Genomic DNA, 19,569 nt, shown 5'->3' with positions numbered 1-19,569 from the left:
CGTTTACCCTCCATGGCTATACATCTAGTTCCTGTTTCAAGCCCCTTCTGGAAAGAATACTGCAGGGCCCCTACAAAATATGCATTAACACTACTGCTTTAATAAGAGAAAAGGGCTCTCACACCATATTAGCAGTTATCCTAGCCTGAGGCCTAAGATATCTTCCAGAAGAGCCATGTGTGCTTACTGAACACTCATTTGGACCCAAGCCACCGTAGTCATGATGAGATCTGTTTTAGCCAAACACTAGATGTCTTAAGTCAGTATTCTGGAATTGATCCAGGGTTTTCACCAAGGACTTCAAGTGCTGTGTCCCAAATTGAGTGACAACCTCTCCCAGGGGGTACTGAACATGGGAGCCTCCCATTCAGCAGGAGAGATGCACAGTCTGCCCTACCCAGTCTGCTTTGCAGAACAGTGAGTATAATCTAAGTGGAAGACTTCTGCAGCTGCATTTTACACTCTTTATAGAAGCTGCCAACACTGAAAAACTTCCTACTAGGGCTGGCAGCCTGGGGAACTGGGCTATGGACTCAAGCCAAATGGAAACATATATTGTCAGCCTTCTTAAAACAAATGCTCTCTGTTGGATTAAATTTTAATTTAGATATGCAAGAAATTTTGTTCCATGGCCTCTAAAGCCAGAACAAAGGCCATGCTCAAATACAGGCACCTCTGTTAAGAAGAAAGGCTGGGATTTTGTGTTTTTTTATTTTATTTTATTTTATTTTGTTGGGTTTTATAATTATTTATTACTACTTACAGATGAGTCATTGGAATGGTCTGGTGTATCTTCACTTTCAAACAGGCTATCAGCTGGCAAAACACTTTGTCGGGGAACAGGCTTTGGTGGTTCTAAGGAAAAGACACACTGTTACAACCACTTAACAGCGTAACAACTACTCAGCTCTGCCTGTATAGCAATGCCAAAGATCATCCCATTAGATAAAAAACCTACGCAAGTTTCTTAGAGTGCCTTTATTTCCTGCTTGTCTCTCACGACACTAGAGGGGATTTTGAAGATTGAACAGACCTGGTTTACCCCAAGCTGTTTAAGCACTAGGTGTCAGTGTTTGCTCACTGACGTTTATTGATTCTACAACATTAAGCGACAGTCCTTCAACCTTCTGTTTCAGTAACTGCTAAATAAAATTTTTTGTTCTATCAGAAGAGACTAGAGATTGGCTACCCTAATCTCTGAGCAGAAGAAAAAAAGATGTTCCCAGTCATTTTGGCAGACAGCTTGCTAGCTTCCCTGTCATACTTTGTACTATCATGAGGAATGCCTACTTTACTACTAAAATAATTGCTGAAAGCTCCAGAAGCACCTGAAATGCTCTGCTGCTCTCCTCTTCTTGCTGGTACTGCAGGTGGCTTTGTCAGCTGGAAGTCTTTGAACATTTCCTTGACATCCTTCATCTCTTTATCGCCAAGTGGATCCAAAGCAATAAAAGCATCACTCTCTTTCTTGGAGAGCTCTTTCTGAGGTACAGTTCTAGGTGGTGGCTGAGGTGGGCTAGTTGTTGTTGACACAGAGGGCAGTACAGATGGTGTCTGAGCAGGCAGCATTGAAGATGGGAACACACTACTCTGGAAAGGATTTCCAGCACTAGGTGGCTGTGCCCATGGACTAGATGGAACTTGTGCTGGCTGTGCCCAGAGACCAGAGGACTGAGTAGCTGCTGGAGTAAAAGATGGAGGCTGGTTCCAGCTTGGAGGTGCTTGAGTGCCAAAGGCAAGTGGTTGAGTAAATCCTGTAGGCTGAGCAGACATCATAGACCCAGGAAAGACTGATGCCTTCTGAGTGAAGACAGGTGCCTGTACACTCCATGGTGATGAAGTTATTGACAAGCCACCTGCGAGGAGGGAGATTGTTGTTACAGCACTTCAGTGATATGAAGACCTCAAGCAGAAGTCTATAAACTCCACTGAGGGTACCAGCAAAACAATTTTCATGTACTGTTTGCAAAAATCTGTTGATTTACACTTAAAAATCAAGTCAATTGTGGGGAAGAGGAGATGAGGGGGCTAGTCCTGAATGAACAGAATTGAGGTTGGTATAACAGAAGGAGGAACACAGTCTTAGCACAGAAGTGACAGATGCACTTGCTGTATAGTTACTAGTCTGTAAGTTATTATTAAGATTCTGCAGCAGTGTTACCATTGCCTCCCAGGTTGTATTTGGCTCATTTGAATCTTGTGAACCTGAAGCAGCAATCTGGTGTCAAAGTTTAAGCAGAAAAAAAACTTTTCCAGTTAAGGAATGCAGATTTGAGACCTCTATTCACATAACTAAGCAGTTTAGGGCAGACAACACATGGATTAAAGGGCCTGGCAGTACACATGATGTAAAGGAAAAGTAAACTTCCTTGTTTTGATGTCACCAGATATCTTAGACTGGAGCAAGACCTTCACTTTTTGAACTAACCTAGACCAGCCAATGGAGGTGCTACAGTAGGATTTGTTTTGAAGAGGTCCAGTGGACTAGAAGACACAGATCCGGTTTGTGACACTGGGGTCGAGTTAAGGTTCTCTGCACTTGTCACAAAGAAGTCTGAGCTAAATAAATCACTTGATGCAGTCTAGAAAAAAAAACAACATAATACTTTGTGAGATGGCATGGCAGAACACATGCTAGCATGATCAAGACTCCTTAGCCCAGAGCTACAAGCCTTCATTTTAGTTAGAGCATAGTGCTTTGCTATATACTTAAGAGATCAAGAGTTTCTAGCCTCACTATTTTAATCATGCCTACACAGATGCACAGCACTAAGTAGGTACAATGCATAGTAGTCACAAGTCAACAGCAGAAGAATAAGACTTAGTGACTGAATTATTTGCTATTATAATGAGCTTCCCCTCTGACCTCCACCCCCCCATAAACATTCCTGCCCAGTTGCAGTGATCTCTGCAGTTATGGTAAGGTCAGCAATAGAGTTTTGCATCATTTGAGTGCAGGATGAATGCATCTCACCCAGAGCCACCCTGTTTCTAATCAAGCAAGTCACTGAGATTGCCCTCAGTAGACAAGTACTGAGAAACTACATAGGTTTCTGTAAGCACTATTACGTTGTTGTTACAAAATGCAGGTTGATGGGCATACAGCTATCATAACAGGTTCTGGCACTGTATCAAGTGTCAATATGCAAAGCAGCATACTTACCAGACCTTTAGACAAGTATGGCAGCATTAAAGAAGAAAGTATATAATTTAGTAAACATAGCTACTGTGAAGCACTCATGAATGTTAGAACGTACCAAGCCTGCAAAGAGGTTAGAGCAAGCAAGGCAGGTAGAAGTGGATGTGTTGTAAAGCTATTTAGCCAGCTATACAGTACGAAGAAAAGCTTCCTTCACCCAGCTCCTCTAAATAAGAACATGCATGTTATTTGATTTTTTAATTATTTACTTGAATATTGTTCACCTTGACAGACCTCCTTCCTCTTCCTGGCTTGGTACTTTGTGGTGGTGGGCTAATTGTTATAGACTCATGTGGCATGAGCTGGAAATTGCTTTCAGAATCCAGCTTTACTCCATTCTGCAGAGATACTTCTTTGGAAGGACCTTCCACACACAGGTTTGATGGGCCTTTAAGAAAGCCATTCTGTTCTCTCTCGGGTACCCCATTTAGCGTTCTTGCTGCAGGAGACTTACTCTCAAGTGGCCACTGGCTTGTCAGTGCTTCTTGTTTGCCAGTTCTATTAGAAATCTGGTCAAACTGTTTACCAAAGTAGTCAATATCACCATTTGAAGTACCATTACCCACCGATGCCAAGGTACTCAGAGTTTCCTTCTTCTGATCAGCAGATTTCAGAGAATCAAATGAAGGTGTTGATTGTTGTGGCTGTGCAAAAGGATCATCACGGAAAGGGTCTGGATTAGGTGTGGGAAAGAAGGTGAGACTGGCAGAGAAAGAACTCTCAGACAAGAAGCGTGTCTGCAGCTTTGGTTGTGGAAGAGGGGTTGCGATGTCATTCGAGAAGAAGTCCTCTTTTGTAAAAGTCTGTTTGGTCTCAATTTCAGAATTTAGATCCACTAACAGAATCTCTTTAGCTTCCTATTTGTTCAGAAAGAAAAAAAGTTAGTTTTATGTAAGACTTACATGCTCAAGAACAGCTATAAAAGAGATCCTAGTATCCAATACGTTATACTAATAAAAATTCAGTGTATTCAGTGTCACAGTGAAGTTGCACTGTACCTTCATCTTATAAGTCATTAAGACAAACATTACTAGTTTTGGTCAAATCACATCTACTTAGTTTCAGAAACTCAATGACAAAAGCACTTGTTTTAAGATTTCTTTGTTAAATGTCAGATGCTTGTTCTACAGCCTAGAAACTACAGAGTCATGAAGCACTAGTTACACCTAGGCTTTCTGTTTGAGCTCTAGTCTTTTGTTTTGAGAAGTTATGAAACCACATTACATCAATGAGACTTTAAAGTTGCAGTCACAGTTTCTGAGTAAGACTGGAGAGCTATATGCTGGTGGAATATATTAACATGTCACCTTTCTACCAAGCAGGCAGTAAGATGGTTGTTAGCTGGACTGAAAGCAGTGATTATATCATGGCTAATCATGGCTTATGGTGCCAGAATAAGGGCATAGGCTTTTTTTGAGTTATATTGAACTATGACATATTTTTCATTCACTTCTATAGAGTTAGGCCATACTTTGAGCTAGGGCTCATTTAGAATGGCCAGGAGTCCACTCTGAGGGACTTAAGAATTCACTTATTCCTAAAATGAGTATTAACTTTAAAGATCTTTAGCAGAGTTTTGGTAATAGCTCCCACAGCAGCAGAGACATTTCTAAGACATCAGACTATAGAGGTGGGCTGGTGTGAACCTCATGAAGTTCAACAAGGCCAAGTACAAGGTCCTATCCTATAGGTCTTGGCAATCTCAAACATGGATACGGGCTAGGTGGAAAATGGATTGAGAGCAGCCCTGTGGACAAGCATTTGGAAGTAACAGTGGATGGAAAACCAAGCACTAACTGGCAAGATGCATTCACACAGAAAAGGCAAAGCCAATTGCATCCTGGGCTGCATCTGAAGAAATGTAGCCAGCAGATCACAGTTTGTGATTCTCCCCCTTTGCTCTGCTCTCATGAGACCTCACCTGGAGTACTGTGTACAGTTCTGTGGCCCCCAGCATAAGAAAGATATGGACCTGTTTGACTTGGTCCACAGGAGGGCCATGAGGATGATCAAGGAGCTAGAGCACTTCCCCTGTGAGGATAGTCTAAGAGAGTTGGGGCTGTTTAGCATAAAAGAGAAGGCTCCAGGGAGACTTATAGAGATGTTCCAGTACTTTTAGAGGGCCTACAGGAAAGCTGGAAAGGGATTTTTCACAATGTTCTGACAGGAAAAGGGACAATAGTTTTACACTGAAAGAGGGTAGATTTAGATCACATATTGGGATAAAAGGTCTTGATTGTGAGACACAGGAAGAAGTTGCCCAGGGAAGCTGTGGATGCTCCCTCCCTGGAAGTGTTCAAGACCAGGTTGGATGGGTCTTAGAGCAACTTGGTCTAGTGGAAAGTGACCCTGCCCATAGCAGGGAGGTTGGAACCAGATGACCTTTACGGTCCCTTCCAACCCAAACCATTCTATGATTCTGTGACAAACAATACAGGATTATCTCTGTCACACAGTCTCAAGTGAACTCTGCTGGATAAGAAAGACATTAGATACTCTAGTTAGTACACAGATACCATTACAACCATAAGACACTAGTACACTGGTAATAGCTGGACAGATGTCTCAGTGAAACCAGAATCCAGGCCTAATAAAGTAAAACCAGATCTTATTACTAAGACTAAGTTTGTTCTCAAAGCAAGAACCAAGACAGCTAAGTTTTACTTACTGTGGGACTGCTCATATCAGGAGGTGTCGACATATCCCCAAACAACTCCATCTGGTCAACTCCCTTAAAACCAGAAATATTGAAAGAATCAATACCTGTTAGATTTCTTGCAAGATCAAGAATCAAGAGATTTCTTGCAAGATCAAGAATCAAGCATTATGCAGATCTACTCTAAGCACATTTATAAATACTGCATTTTCCACACAATGTGTGGAGATAGTTATAAAATACTTATTACTATCAGCATCAAATTTTAAATTGTAACCTACCAGTTTCATTTTGTCAGCTTCATCAGCAGGTAGTGCTTCACTACCTTCCTGTAATAGATGGATAGCAGTGTCAGCAATAATTGGAATACCAAAACCTGCCTCAAGCAAGGGACTTGCAGGCTTCAAAGAGGAAGAGATGGAAAGCAGCAGCATAAGGGAACTCACTACACAGTACTAGTTATTGGGCCCATTTTACTCCAAATGTAATTGGGCACCTAACATTACCTCCACAATGCTAGCAGTATAAATGAAGCAAAAGCTAGTTGTGTTGCAGCTGTATACCTAATCCAGGGAGGCCGAATTGGTGTGACTTACCTCAGTCTTACTTGCTTCTTCGCTCTAAGGAAGAAAAGAAGGCTTTTAGTACCTATACATCATGTAGAATACCCAAAGCCTCTCACTTTGGAGAGCTGACCAGATCTAGGAAGTAATCAAACTGCTGGTACAACTACCAACCAAGAGCTTTAAGTGATCCTATACTGAGACACACCTCAGTGTCAAATCTAAAGGAGTCCAAAAGCCAAGCCAAAGCTTAACCAACCCATATTTCTACACAGAAATACAGTTTCTGTAATTTTCTTACCTTTTTCTTGTCATCTTCCTCCTTCTTCTTCATATTATATATTAGTTGAAAAAGGTCCTTAAGATCAACAACTAGAGGCTCAGCCTGAAAAACAATGTTGATTTTAGGCGACGTACTTCTGCTCCCTGGGCTTCTACTGAAGCAAGCTGTGCAGCAAGCTAAACTTGCCTAAATGGTGCATCAGTGAAGTTGAGATATTAAGAAAAGCAAGAGTTTAAAGGACTCTCTAGTCTTCACACAAGAGAGCTTATAGAGTCTCCAAGGATAATGAGGCACAACCACCTTAGAACTGTTAACTCCACAGGGAAAGTGATTGTACTCCAACCCTAACCATTCTATGGTTTTATGAAGATATGGATATTTGACTAAATAATTAACTTTCTCACTGACAGTAAATGGCCCATGACAATGTGAGTGTTGGTCTCTTCTCCCAAGTAACAGGAAATAGAACAAGAGGAAACGGCCTCTGGTTGTGCCAGGGGAGGTTTGGATTGGATAATAAGAAGTTTTTTTCACTGAAACAGTTAACAGGCACTGGAACAGGCTGCACAGGAAAGTGGTCACCATCCCAAAGAGATATTTAAAAGCTGTGTAGATGTGGTGCTTAGAGATATGGTTTAGTGGTGGACATGGTAGTACTATGTTAATGCTTGGACTTGATGATTTTCAAGGTCTTTTTCAACCAAAACAATTCTATGATAATGTCTCTGTTCAGCTTACTAACACCTTCCATGGTGCACAGACATGTCAAGCAAGGTTAATCATAGCAAGCAAGGCTACTTGAATGTTTTTTTTTCTGGACTACAGAGGAGCTGAACAAGATAGAAGCCCTTGGTGATACAGTCTCTTCCTGCTGCCTTCCTCAAGGCAGAAGGTACTGGTAACTCCCTATGCCTCATATGGCTGCCAGCAAAACACTACCCCTGTATCACATGTTAGGTGCTTAAACAATACCATCACTCACAGCAAGTGGAAAAGGTGTCTAAACCATACCTGTTGTGCTGTTTTTATAGCGAAAAATTGATGCTGGCCTTCTCCTCCACATATATAGCCAAAAGCACGATTGTCTGTTACATCCCGAGCAATAAAGGAGATTTTGTTTACTGAATGTTCATGCTCTATGACCTAGAAAAAAATAGCTATTGGTTTAAATTGCTGGAGACACAATAGCTGCTGTTCTCTGTAGTAGATGTAGTAGAATGATGGAGACTGCTAGAAGGCTGCAGTTCAAGACTCAGATTTATCAGCCTTTGACTAATGGCAATAGGATGTAGTTATCTTTCTGGCCAGAAGCTTCAACATTACAACCCATTTCACAAGCCAGTTTTTATATGTGGGAGGAGGGCATGATGCCATTAAGGAACCTAGTTTGGATTGATCTAACTTCCCAACACTTCATTTACTTTAAGAATCACAGTAAGAGAATAAATGGTATCTTACCCCAGTTTTCTCATCTACTATCTTGATACCAGAGAGGGAGATGTTCACCCAGATCTTCTGTTTGTGATGACCCTGGGAACGAGCTGCCACTGCCATTCCCTAAAAACAATTAATACTAAAGTATTATAGTTATTTCTGCTAGACTGAACTTTAAATAATTTCCTTACATTCCTCATGAACTGATGGCTGTGACTGTACTAGCACTAATCTAGTTATTCCTATGCAACTGTGCAGCTAGTGCAGCATTCCTCTTGCAACATATGCCTGAGTAGGTTTGAAGTGATACCTCAGAACTAGATTGTGTAGATTGCTCTGTAACTGTTTTGGAGCTTTAAACTTATCTTAGCTCAAAGAACTGCTGCAGTAGCAGCATCTTTACCAGCTTTCCTGGCCTGATTGAAGCTTTGTGAATATTTCAGAAGGAATATTTTTTGTTGCTGCAAGATCTCATTTATTCTTTAACTTATCTGTATCTCTTGGTGTTACTATTGCCAATGGATGCCAACTTGTGCTCTGAGGTCATTGTTATATTGCACAGAGCTCTCCTCTCCCCACTCAAAACCCAAGCTTGCTTTTTGTGATTAAGTTCATACGAATATCATCCACACTGAATGCCTAAAAAGAGACCCAAAGGAGTAGTTCAAGTTCTTTGGGTAGCACATTTCTTTGAGCACAGAGTTATGACTGTTATTACTGTTACCATGAAGCTGTATTTCAAGTTATGCCAAAATCACCATTTGATCTTCTTTCTGAAGGGCACCTAAGATTTGTTTCTGATGTGCCAGTTGAAGCCCTTACCTTCAGTTTCATCATTGAATCCTGACTCATTTTGTCTCCTCTTGCCTCTGGTACATCATCAATGCCAATCAGTTTAGCTTTGTATCTTACACCATCACCTTTGAATCTGCCCAAGAGAGATTCATAAGTCTTTTCGGGTCCTGGAAACAGAAAAAAATTTTTGGGTCTGTGGGTTTGGTTTTTTGTTTGTTTGTTTGTTTGTTTGTTTTTAGAAATATCTATGTGGTGGCTTCGAAACATTTAAAAAACTGTACCATGTATGTACATATTAAAATTGTACCTTGAGTATTGCTGACTAACAACCCTTAGTCTTTCCAATAATGGGTGAACTGCAAGACAGTTATTCTTTTAAGGTCACAGTGCTCTTACAGAATCTGGCCTCAGTTCAAAGAGTGGAGCCCAATGCTTAATATTTGGGGAATTCAAAACAACTGTTTGGCACATAAAATACTGACGTATTTATAGGCAACAACCATGCAGATATAAGTGCTAAGCAAAAAACATCAAGCAGAAATGGTACTTCCTTCCCATGACCATATGTTATTTCCAATAAGCCTTTCAGATTGTTAGCCCACAGTTCTGGTACAGTCACATTTCTTCTTGTTGTGCAATAATCTCTTTCTTGCGCTCAAACTTTCTATCAGAACCATCATTTCTACAATAAGCCCTGGTATGTCTATTCCTGTATTAATCTGGGATTTTAGTGAATTTGATATTTCTGCTGTTGCCACTACTTCTCTGAACTGCTTTTATTCTCTGCATGATCAATACTTTGAGTGCATACCAAGGCATGCATTTCTGTAGGAGGCAATTACATTTACGTGACCTAATCTATCAAAAACTCTATTTATCTCATCTACAATAATTCTCATTAAGTGAGTTTTCTAACTTCTCTGGACTAGAATCTGTATCATATCACCCCCTCTCTGGAAGGAGGTAAGGCAATGAGTTCAGGTTCAGACTGAGCTACTTGGATGGTCCTAGGTCTGATTACCTCCTCAGGAGGCTTTGACTTCACTGGGCTTTTTGGTAATTTGTTAAATGCCTCACTTGCTGAACTTGACAGGCAAACTAAGAGCTTTAGAACTTAAAGCTAGAAAAAAAAATCTTTGAAGCTAAAAGCTTGACTTCTAGCTTATTTACTCACATTTTCAGCCAGCTTGAAACCTCAGAGTTATTTTAACTATGCTGTGCGAGTGATCTTAGTTTCAGGCAACTGCAAAAGATAAAGGACACTGACTAGAGGAGGTGTTTAGAGGTAAGCATTTCTTACCTTTTTTTTTTTCTTTCTTTGAATTTTGTGCTTTCGGTGGAGTCTGTTGCTCAGGTGGGATGTTGATAGTACTAGTTTCATCTTCAGTAGACATGATGAAGTGATGGCCAGCTATTTTTGCTGTGGTTTTTAAAAATCAAAATAATTAGTAGGAAGATTTAAAATTTTACCTTGAAGAAGAAATATTCTTATTTGACCTGTTAGTCCAGTTTTGTTCTGCTGAACACTAAAGCCCACTAATGCCTGAAAGCTTTAGTAGTGATAATATAGAATCTGAATTCCTGACTATTCCTCTAAGGCTACAAAGATATGGCCATTAGGTGATGAACCATCACCCCAGTAATACGTAACCAGTAGGTCACACTGACCTATATCCACAGGCTGTACTTGAATCATCTTGTTTAACCTGTTAGCCTTTAGCTTTTTACCCTTTAAAGCTATTTATAGAACTTCAGATATTTTGTTCTCTTTTCCTTCAGCATTACCAGCTGAATCTCTGTAGTAGCAAAGGAGAGAATGCAAGAACTATTTTCTAAGATCTGTTCCAAACACCCATGAAGAAGACACCAGAATACCCAAAAGAAGACACTGGATTTTATTCAGGTTTCTATAATTAGCGGAAGTCTGATGTTATACCACCCAATAGATAAAAGTGAACAAATTCTTTAGGCTGCACACAGACTGCTCCATGAAAGAGACAACAACAAAACCCTCACACCCTTACCTTAACAGCAATCAAGTAACTTTACTTTTAAGAAAACCTGCACATAAGCAGAAACTATGGACTAATATGACTTAACTCTCTTAACCCTATGCCATGAAGCACTTTTGCCTCTGAGATACAAGATCCATTAAAAAAAAAAAGTCTGCAGTCACCATGCTCCTTCATACCTAAAGCACTTCCCAAACAGAATGACTCCTACTGTCTCCATGAAATTCTGAAGATGATCTATACCCAGCCAGAAAGAACTGGACATTCACATCTGCTACAGAAACTGTTCTATGAATCTTCTGTCTGAGATATTTCAGTGGCTTCAGTTAGTCTCTTTTATCCAGCACAACATTTGAGACCTACCATGTACCTAGATACAAGTGCTGAAGCATTGTGTATCCTCTGGCCATAGAAGCTTGATATTCTCAAAAGCCCATTCTACATTTGCCTAATTCTTTATCAAATACCTGGAATTTCCTTTCAAGGCTTTGTTCTCAATCTTGCCTTCCCCTCTTCTCTCAATTTCTGAGTCATTATCTACAAGACAGACTCATCCAGCCTGCCACTAACAGACTAATGGACATCAATGCCGCACAGATTCTTAACCTAAGAAGAACACAAATTCCTATGTTTTTAAGAGAGAATTTTACTCTTAAGGCCTCTATTTCCATTTAGCCATGAGGGAGGGCTTTAGGGAACCTACTGTTAATACACACAAAGTTAGATTTAGCTACTTACCAGGTGGTTTGTAAATTGCATTTAGCATTGCTCAAGTAAATAAAAAATAAAAGTGTTTATATGGGAAACACCTCTGGGAACTACATCTTTTCTCCTCTGTAAGGAATTTATCAGGCCACAGCTAGGGAACACCTGATGCAAGGGAACAAAGGTGCTCTATGAAGATGTGAAGTGGTTCTGAGAAAAAGTAGGTCTTAGAGTTGCTATAGCAAGCTATAGTAATTTAGGAAGTGTTACCACAGGAAGAGTGGTTTGAGTGCCCATTCTGACAAAGGAGCAAAGGGGAAAACTATTAAAGCCAACAGGGATTTTGCCAGATACTTGCACCAGTGCTAAAAAGAGGCATGCCCACGGAAAAGATTAAGTGCTTCCATCCTATGGAAACTGGATCACTTAGTTGTAGAGCCTGACAGCACAAAATCCCAAGGTGGAGTAAGATGAGCAGGGATGCACATGAATCTGGCTGAATCTTTGCAAATACCAGTCTTACTATGGAGAATCTCATTCTTAGTGCTAGCAATGCAATTTGAGAAGGTGAGTGAGGGCTTTCTGGCCAGTTTACAGGACATCCTGTCCTATCTGAGGTCTGGCATAGCTCAGCTCACCTGGTGAGAGCTCACAGTGTATGACAGTTGTTTATCATATCTTTGGAGAGCTCAGCATCTTTGAGAATCCTATCTCTGGAAAAAAGAAAATTTGAGAAACTAAGAATGCATGTTTGTATATTATATAATTACTTCCTGACATCTTAGTTAAGCCACATGTCTAGCACAAAACCACCTCAAGATTTTCCTTCCAATTTCACTGGGGTAGGAAGAAACATTATTCAGCTAGAGCTAGCAGTAATCTAACCTGGCATACATGAGTTTCATCCACAACTAAATTGTGATTCCATGCTTAGACCCAGGTTAAAGCTGCATAAGGTCTTTGTCACACTTCAGTTTGGTTTATAACAGAAAATGTTGATGTGCTCTACATGTGAGTAGCTAAAATGAAGCTAAAATCTTCTGTTTGTAGTTCTTGCACTTGCTTGAAGGCTCTTTTTCACACTACTCATTCCTGTAGTATTTCCTTACTCAGACTGCAGGAATAAGGCAACATGAGACTAGAATTGTTCTGTTACACACAAGTTCTGAGTTAATCTGAAAAAAGCCAGCCAAGCAGTAAGGCAGGGTTAGAGATGCATGGGCTTTTATGCAAGGACAACCATGCCTTGCATAGTGAGGAACAAGATAATTCCCACAGCAACATATGCCAGCAGACTGAAGTGATGGCTTTTGAATCTTCTCCATGTACACATAAGTCTGTTGCTATCACCTCAGCTTAATTACTTGTTATGCAATAGTATTGCCCATTTTAACTACTCTGCTAAATGCACTATTCAAAAGTCTTAGACTGCAGATTTATGGATGTTGCTACCCTGGAACAAGTGTCCCAAGCTTGCCTGTATCACTAAATACACAACATTTTATGTCCTCAACACATAGGTCTTGAAGTAAGAGCTGTTACCTATTGTCTCAAGTTAGACAGCTCTACATTCAAGTATTATAATTATTTTCCACACATGTCCCCTGAGAAAGTCAGTCTTATGACTTCATGCATACTGTGCTGTTGATGTCTCTCCTCTGAACTCCCTACAAGGAAAATTGTTGGTAGCGATAAGTCACCCTTGAAATACCTGTTTCTTAGCAAGACTTCAAGCTTTAGCAAGACTTCAAGTTTCTGTTGAGAAACATTTCATTTACCTTAAGAGATGCTTTCACAATTATCCCTTATTTGTGCAAATGGGACCAACATGACAGCTATCCTTAATGACTATATTTCTGTCCTGTGCACAGAACATTGAGAATCTTCCTTATGGCTGCAGTCTGACATTGGATTTAAAGCCTGGACAATAATCCTCACCCAACAGACAGGCTTTTTCCTCTCAGACAAAGATAGTTGCCTCAGTGTTGGTGAAAACTTGTCTGAGAAGAGGTTAGTTAACCTGAAAAACTCAGTGGCAAAGCAGATAAACTAAACACCTGCTCAGCAGTTTAATACCTTGTATTTTTCACAGCTTGTGCTCCTTCTTTGTCCCTTGGTACTGCCAGTATGTGATTCAGCTTGAAAGGTTACTGCATGTAAATATTAACCTCGAATTAGAATCTGAGAGGCCAGAAGAGGACAAGAGAAGCTTTTATTGTCAAGTGCAATGTAACTTGCTAGGATGAAGTAGAACTATAGCTGTGCTTCCGGTACAAGTGCTGAACATGTTTCCAAAGCAGGTTGTTCCCTCTCCCCCACCTTCTTGAGGAGTTAGTCAAGTTCTTCTGGTTAGAAGGTTGTATCAGGACCTGCACAACATATCCTTAGAAATTTCTCTAGCCATCAAGTTAATGATAGGAGAACTATCTACAGAAGGCTGATAAACAAGCTGTCCACTTGAGTGAATTCAAGACTTCAGTTTTTCAGGCTGAGGAAATAGAAAAACTAAACAGCAATACATACAATGACTAGCAAGTCAAATCCGTAAAGCCACATACATTTACTAATAATGAACTATCTTGACTAGCAGCATTCTACCCATATAGGAAGTATAATAGGGCATTTGTGTGAGCCCTTGTACGATTGATTTACCTTTGCATCTAACAAATCTCCATGTGCATAACTGACTACCACATTTTCTGCCTAGTTCCTGATGCAATAGTAGAGCCCCAAGTAGCTTTAAGAGGCACTAGGCATGTGTCAATAAATCAGAAACATGAATGTGCTATTCAGACTTTTGCCTTTTAAACAGGGTCATTCATGCTGAGTAGTCAAACAAAATATCCTAAGTATTTTGTTCTTTACTAGAACACCGATTGCTCTAACGTCTGACAGTGTCTAAGAGTTCAGGTTGAATAAACCTTCTGTAACATGACACAATATTACTATGATTTAGATGGAAAATTCCAGCTGCTTGTTCAGATGCAAGCATTATATTTGCTTCCTCTATTAAAATAATAAAATTAGGCAGCTAGGAGCTAGCATAGCCAGTGATTAGTGTACAACACATTAACTATACTAGCCTTACAGGTAGATTAAGCCTGACATGTATTGTTCACACTTCAACATAACAAGTACCTGCTTGAAGACAAGTGGTAGAAGAGATCATAGACGGCTTGGGATTTGTTTCCTTCCAGTTTATGCCATGTCTGGAATGCAAGAGCAGCATCCTTTGCCAGAAAGATGATTAAATACAGATTCTTATACTGCTAAGTCTAACTCAAGGCCCCATGGTTAGTCTTGTAAGAAATACAACTGAAAGGGATATTGACCTACCTTGCTTGACAAGTGAGGCTGTCTGCAATTCCCTCTATCAGTAAGGTCTGGAGTAGTGATGTTCCCACCACTCGGCTACTCCTGCAATTCTTTGATAGCAGGAAAACCAAGACCAGTATTTTCAGCTCAGGTTCAAATAGGCTTAACTGCCTAACTACCTACAGCCTGAACCAGAAACATGATTTCTGGTTAAGAGATCACTTGCTTGGCATCATGACTTCAGTTAAGCCAAGCACTTGGACTGTTGACCACAATATTTCCAGATTAACATGATTTTACTGTAGGGAACTTTTCATGCAACTTGCTTTAAGCTCTTTAAGGACTCTTTAAGGACTTTCTGTCCTTCACCTAATGGATGAATCAATATTGTGCTGAGATACTAAGGCAGCCTTACGCTAAGAGCTTCCTCTGCCAACAAAAATACTCTTTTGGAGTAAGCTACAGTTGTGCTTACACATTGCAGGATGCTGCATGTAGTCCAGCTGTCTTGATCACACACAACCAGTAATAAGAAACAGAAAGGTGACATTCACTTGCTTAGTGTGATAGAAGTGTGGTAATGGACACCTCAGGGAATTTCTCCATCATGCTCCTTTTCCCCAGTACTGATGGCAAAGTAGATCTTTAGTCATGTCACCTACAGATGTTGGATGTACTGTTGCAGGTAGCAGGATCATGCCTATGAAAATACCCAGATATCTTACCATTTCAGCCAATTTGCCAACTGCTGTTTCATCAGCTGAACAGAACAGTCTGTTCTCATCATATCAGTACATCAGTCTCCTCTAAGCTGTTGGCTTTTAGCAAGAACATAGAAATTAAAAGTAAGTTCCCAGAAGTGTTTTCTGCACACTTGAATCACTAGAATTACAGCCAAGTGAAGATCAGTAGGTCAGCAGCTGGAACTGAACAGGTCACTCTGTGATGCAACTGAACCAGCACTTTTCACCATTGTATTGTGCTTTTGAGCATATAATTTCAGATGGGATAATTAGTTACTTCTCAACCCAGCTACCACAGTAGCTCCATTTTGGATTTTTCTTCCACTTTTAATGGGAATAAATGCTGCTGTGCAGGAATATTAGAGCAGAGAGCTCAGAAGTCATGATCAATTTAAACAAACTGTACTTGACTAACAACTTGGTATGATACAAACTAGCAAGTATTGCTATCTGCTTACTTTAGAGGAAGAAAGTTAAACGCTTTACATAAGCTTTGTGCTGCCTGGTTCCCTGAAGACTGCGTCTCAAGGTGAAGGGAACTAGCACTGTCGTAGTCTGATAGAGTTATTCTTTAGCCAACTTTAGTGTCCAAAGGTAAAGACCAGAAACCTACCTACCTCATCTCAAATTATTATTTGTTCAAGGAATAACGTAACATCTTGCAACAAGTCTTGGTAGCAGCTTTCCCAACCTCTGTTTAGCATTTAGCATTCCAATCTCAATCTAAGAAATTAACTAATAAACCCCCTCACTTTTAGTACCAGCAATACCAGCATCTGAATTTCACATTCTTCTTTTAGAAAGAGATTGATAGATATCCCAGCATGCTCTTTCTTGGTTGAAAGTTATTCAGTGGGTAACAGAGGCTTATGCTTAGATTATATACTTAGATAATCCACAAGAAGTTTCTTCATATCAGACTTCCAGAAAGACAGCATACTTTGCAGCATGCTAAGGGGCCACCCCTCCATACCACTCTCCCCAGTTTCCACTCTTAAAGCCTCATAATTACTCATAATTACTACTGAGCCACAGTTCAGTTGCCTTTTCTACCTATTGCTTAGGAAAGCAACACGTGCCTACTTAAAAGCTGTGTGCTTGCAGTGTACACCACTCAATTGCCTGTCAATATTACTTCTTGAGACTCACAGGACATACCAAACAATCTGGAAGCAAAGCAGCTGTTAATCAAGGCAGCTGGTGCTTACTTAGATGCAAACTAGTTTAAACTAGACAACGGCTCAAACACTTAATTTCCAACTGTATTCCTAACTCCATCCTGCCCAGGAGTACTGTTTCTGATTTCCTTGCTAGTTACTATAGTGAATGACAATTGCCAATAACCATGCTTTTCACTCCTTTCCTCAGAGCAGGAACTTGACACATATCGAAGCTGTTATCACAGGTTATTTCAGCTGTGTGCTGTTAACTGTCCAGCGCTGGCAGAGCTATCCCTCTTCACAGCCTGGGTGTGTGCAAGCTGTACTGAAAGAGATTACATGTTCTGCGTAGCCCATGATGAACTGCAAGTGTTCTATACCTGCTCACAAATGTCTCTGTATGAGCAACAGGATTTCCCTCTATTACTCTTTCATTCACCAAACCTAAAACTATATAGTCACAGCTTACTTACCCCGTTTGACAACCCCACAAGCAGCCAAAAACCTGTCCTTATTTGAAGACCCCTCCACCTAGCCCTCAGCTAGTGTCACCTCTTACTGAAACTGCTGTAGTAGTCAATGTCACAGGAGTCACTCCAAACTGTTTCTTGTAACAGACGCAGGTTATGTTCATGACATGTCACTAGAAGTCTGATGAAAATTCTGTTGCACCTTATGAAGGCAGGCTCTTCTACAGCAGATTCAGTCCTCAGGTATTGTGAAGCATCCTGTTTAATACAAAAGTAACTTTTTCCTTCAGGATTAGTCATTAGCAAGGCCCCCGCTCTCCCTTGTATATGCAGCAAGAAAGGCAATGAATAACTAAACAAGACACAAATCTTAAAAGGTGGTACAGAAAGATCTCAATCAGAAATTAAAAAAAATTAACCAGGATTTTCAGAGTTCCACTATAGCTCCTTCAATACCTGTCCTACTAAACAGCTAGTCAAGTTTCACAGATGACTATTCTGCAGTAAGTTTTCATATTGGTAACTACAGTTACACACACTTGTGATATACATTAGAAGAAGTCTACATTATTGCTCCTGAATCCCTACCCTAAAGTAATCCTGACCAGGTCCTCTAATTTTATAATGGTCTTGTTATCTTCTTATAGGGATGCCCACATCCAGTAGAAGCATGCAAGAACAAGGGTCAGCCTTCAATCCTGCTGTAGTTCCAACAGTGAAGTTTGCAGTTGTTTGCTAACAGATCTGCTATTCAAGCTACTAGACAACTAGTTCTTACTCATGTAGCAACCTTTGTGCCTTCCCTTAAAGCACAAACAACCCTGTTCTGAGGGAGCATAGAAGATATCTGTAAGATAGAAAGACAGGTTACAGTATTAACACTATATCTGTAGTATTCCCAACTTGTCTCACCCCTTCCTGGGTGAGACATTTTAGCCATAATTTTCACAGGAGGAGGTTTGCTGCTGTGTGGCACATAAGCATTAAGAGTTCAGTACACTTTGCTGGAGGAGCTAGTTCCTAGTTGACATTATCATGAAGCCTCCTCACCGCCCAAGGTAAAGGTCTGCAATCCTGCCTCTCAGACCTACTTGTTCTGTTCAAGAGATAATACTCCTCAAGTGTTTCACCTCTCATCTTATTGCTTAAGGATACAATATGAACTGACAGAGCAGCAAGAAATTCAGCTCCAAGGCCAACAGTCTGTCCTTAACTGGCCTCAGTGTCTGAGCTTTGAGATTTAAGTTGACAAGCACCAGGAATGAAGATGTATTAGAACCTTCCAAAAAAAAATAATCTCAGATAGTTGGGAGTAAAGGTCTGCAGGGCACTTCAGCTGAGACTTCATCCTCAAACACTCCACAGCATGTGGAAGGTACACACTTTCAGAAAAGGGGAAACTGAAACTGCCTATGCCCTCATCCACCAGGGCTGACATGAGTTAGATGAGAGAAGACACTTTGTTCAGCACTCTGCTACCCAGGTTGTATAAACAGGCTAATCCTGTTGAAACTGGTACCTCTTGTTTATTGACTAGACCTGCCACTATGCTTCATCTAACTTCTTTATAATCCTGAGACCCTTGAACCCAGATACAGCCTCAAAACCAGGTTTCTAAAGTCAGTTTGTTTCGTTGTTACGGTATTTAGACACCTTACTCTGTGCTCCTCCTAACAAAGCCTTAAGTTGTACTTCTGTGGGGTCCACACCAAGATAGAGGAGTAAAGGCTTATGCTGCTTGGTTATGTTTCACAGCAGAAGCTCATTAAGACATCTTACAATTCCTCCTCCCCTCCCCAGGAGTTAGAGTTTTGATTCTACTATTAATCCTTTAGTCTACATGCAAGATCTAGGTTTGCCTTAAAAATCCTTGCATATTACAAGTTACCTTAATCCAATCTCTTAATAATTTCTCTTGATACCGTCTAGCCAGCAAGCAGGATTTGCATCATCAGTACTGCTTCCAAAACAAGCTGGCTTTCTCTGGATGTCGAATTTATTGCTTCATTGTTCGAGCAAATTCATGCTTCTGTAGTGCTCACATATTGCTAGCCTTGCTGAACAAAGTCCATAAACATTCCCAAGAACTGGGTTAACCCAGCAGGTCACACAAGTGTCCTAGCACTGTAAAGTTCACCAGGAAAAGAGCATCAATAGCAGAGAAAAAAATCTGTAGGTTTTCCAAAACTACTCAATGACTTCAGCATATTATGCCTTTCCACATCCCCCCCCCC

General features: G+C 40.4%; 1 protein-coding gene across 1 annotated transcript in view; it reads right to left on the bottom strand.

The window, feature by feature from the left end:
• DAB2 (Dab, mitogen-responsive phosphoprotein, homolog 2 (Drosophila)) overlaps positions 1–10,400 on the bottom strand; it is a 10,485-nt gene extending 85 nt beyond the window's left edge. The window contains exons 1-11 of the mRNA XM_010008714.1: positions 10,231–10,400; positions 8,958–9,097; positions 8,160–8,258; positions 7,713–7,844; positions 6,720–6,803; positions 6,137–6,184; positions 5,868–5,930; positions 3,424–4,056; positions 2,429–2,582; positions 1,329–1,856; positions 764–855 (exon numbers count right to left, since the gene is read on the bottom strand). Of these exons, the coding sequence (XP_010007016.1) occupies positions 764–855; positions 1,329–1,856; positions 2,429–2,582; positions 3,424–4,056; positions 5,868–5,930; positions 6,137–6,184; positions 6,720–6,803; positions 7,713–7,844; positions 8,160–8,258; positions 8,958–9,097; positions 10,231–10,324 (2,067 nt within the window). The 5' untranslated portion in view covers positions 10,325–10,400. The remainder of the gene's footprint in view (positions 1–763; positions 856–1,328; positions 1,857–2,428; positions 2,583–3,423; positions 4,057–5,867; positions 5,931–6,136; positions 6,185–6,719; positions 6,804–7,712; positions 7,845–8,159; positions 8,259–8,957; positions 9,098–10,230) is intronic.
• Positions 10,401–19,569: the final 9,169 nt, after the last annotated feature.

This window comes from Chaetura pelagica, unplaced genomic scaffold, assembly GCF_000747805.2.
Source record: "Chaetura pelagica isolate M959 unplaced genomic scaffold, ChaPel_1.0 scaffold31, whole genome shotgun sequence".
NCBI lineage: Eukaryota > Metazoa > Chordata > Aves > Apodiformes > Apodidae > Chaetura > Chaetura pelagica.
This window is presented reverse-complemented; position numbering and strand designations above follow the sequence as displayed.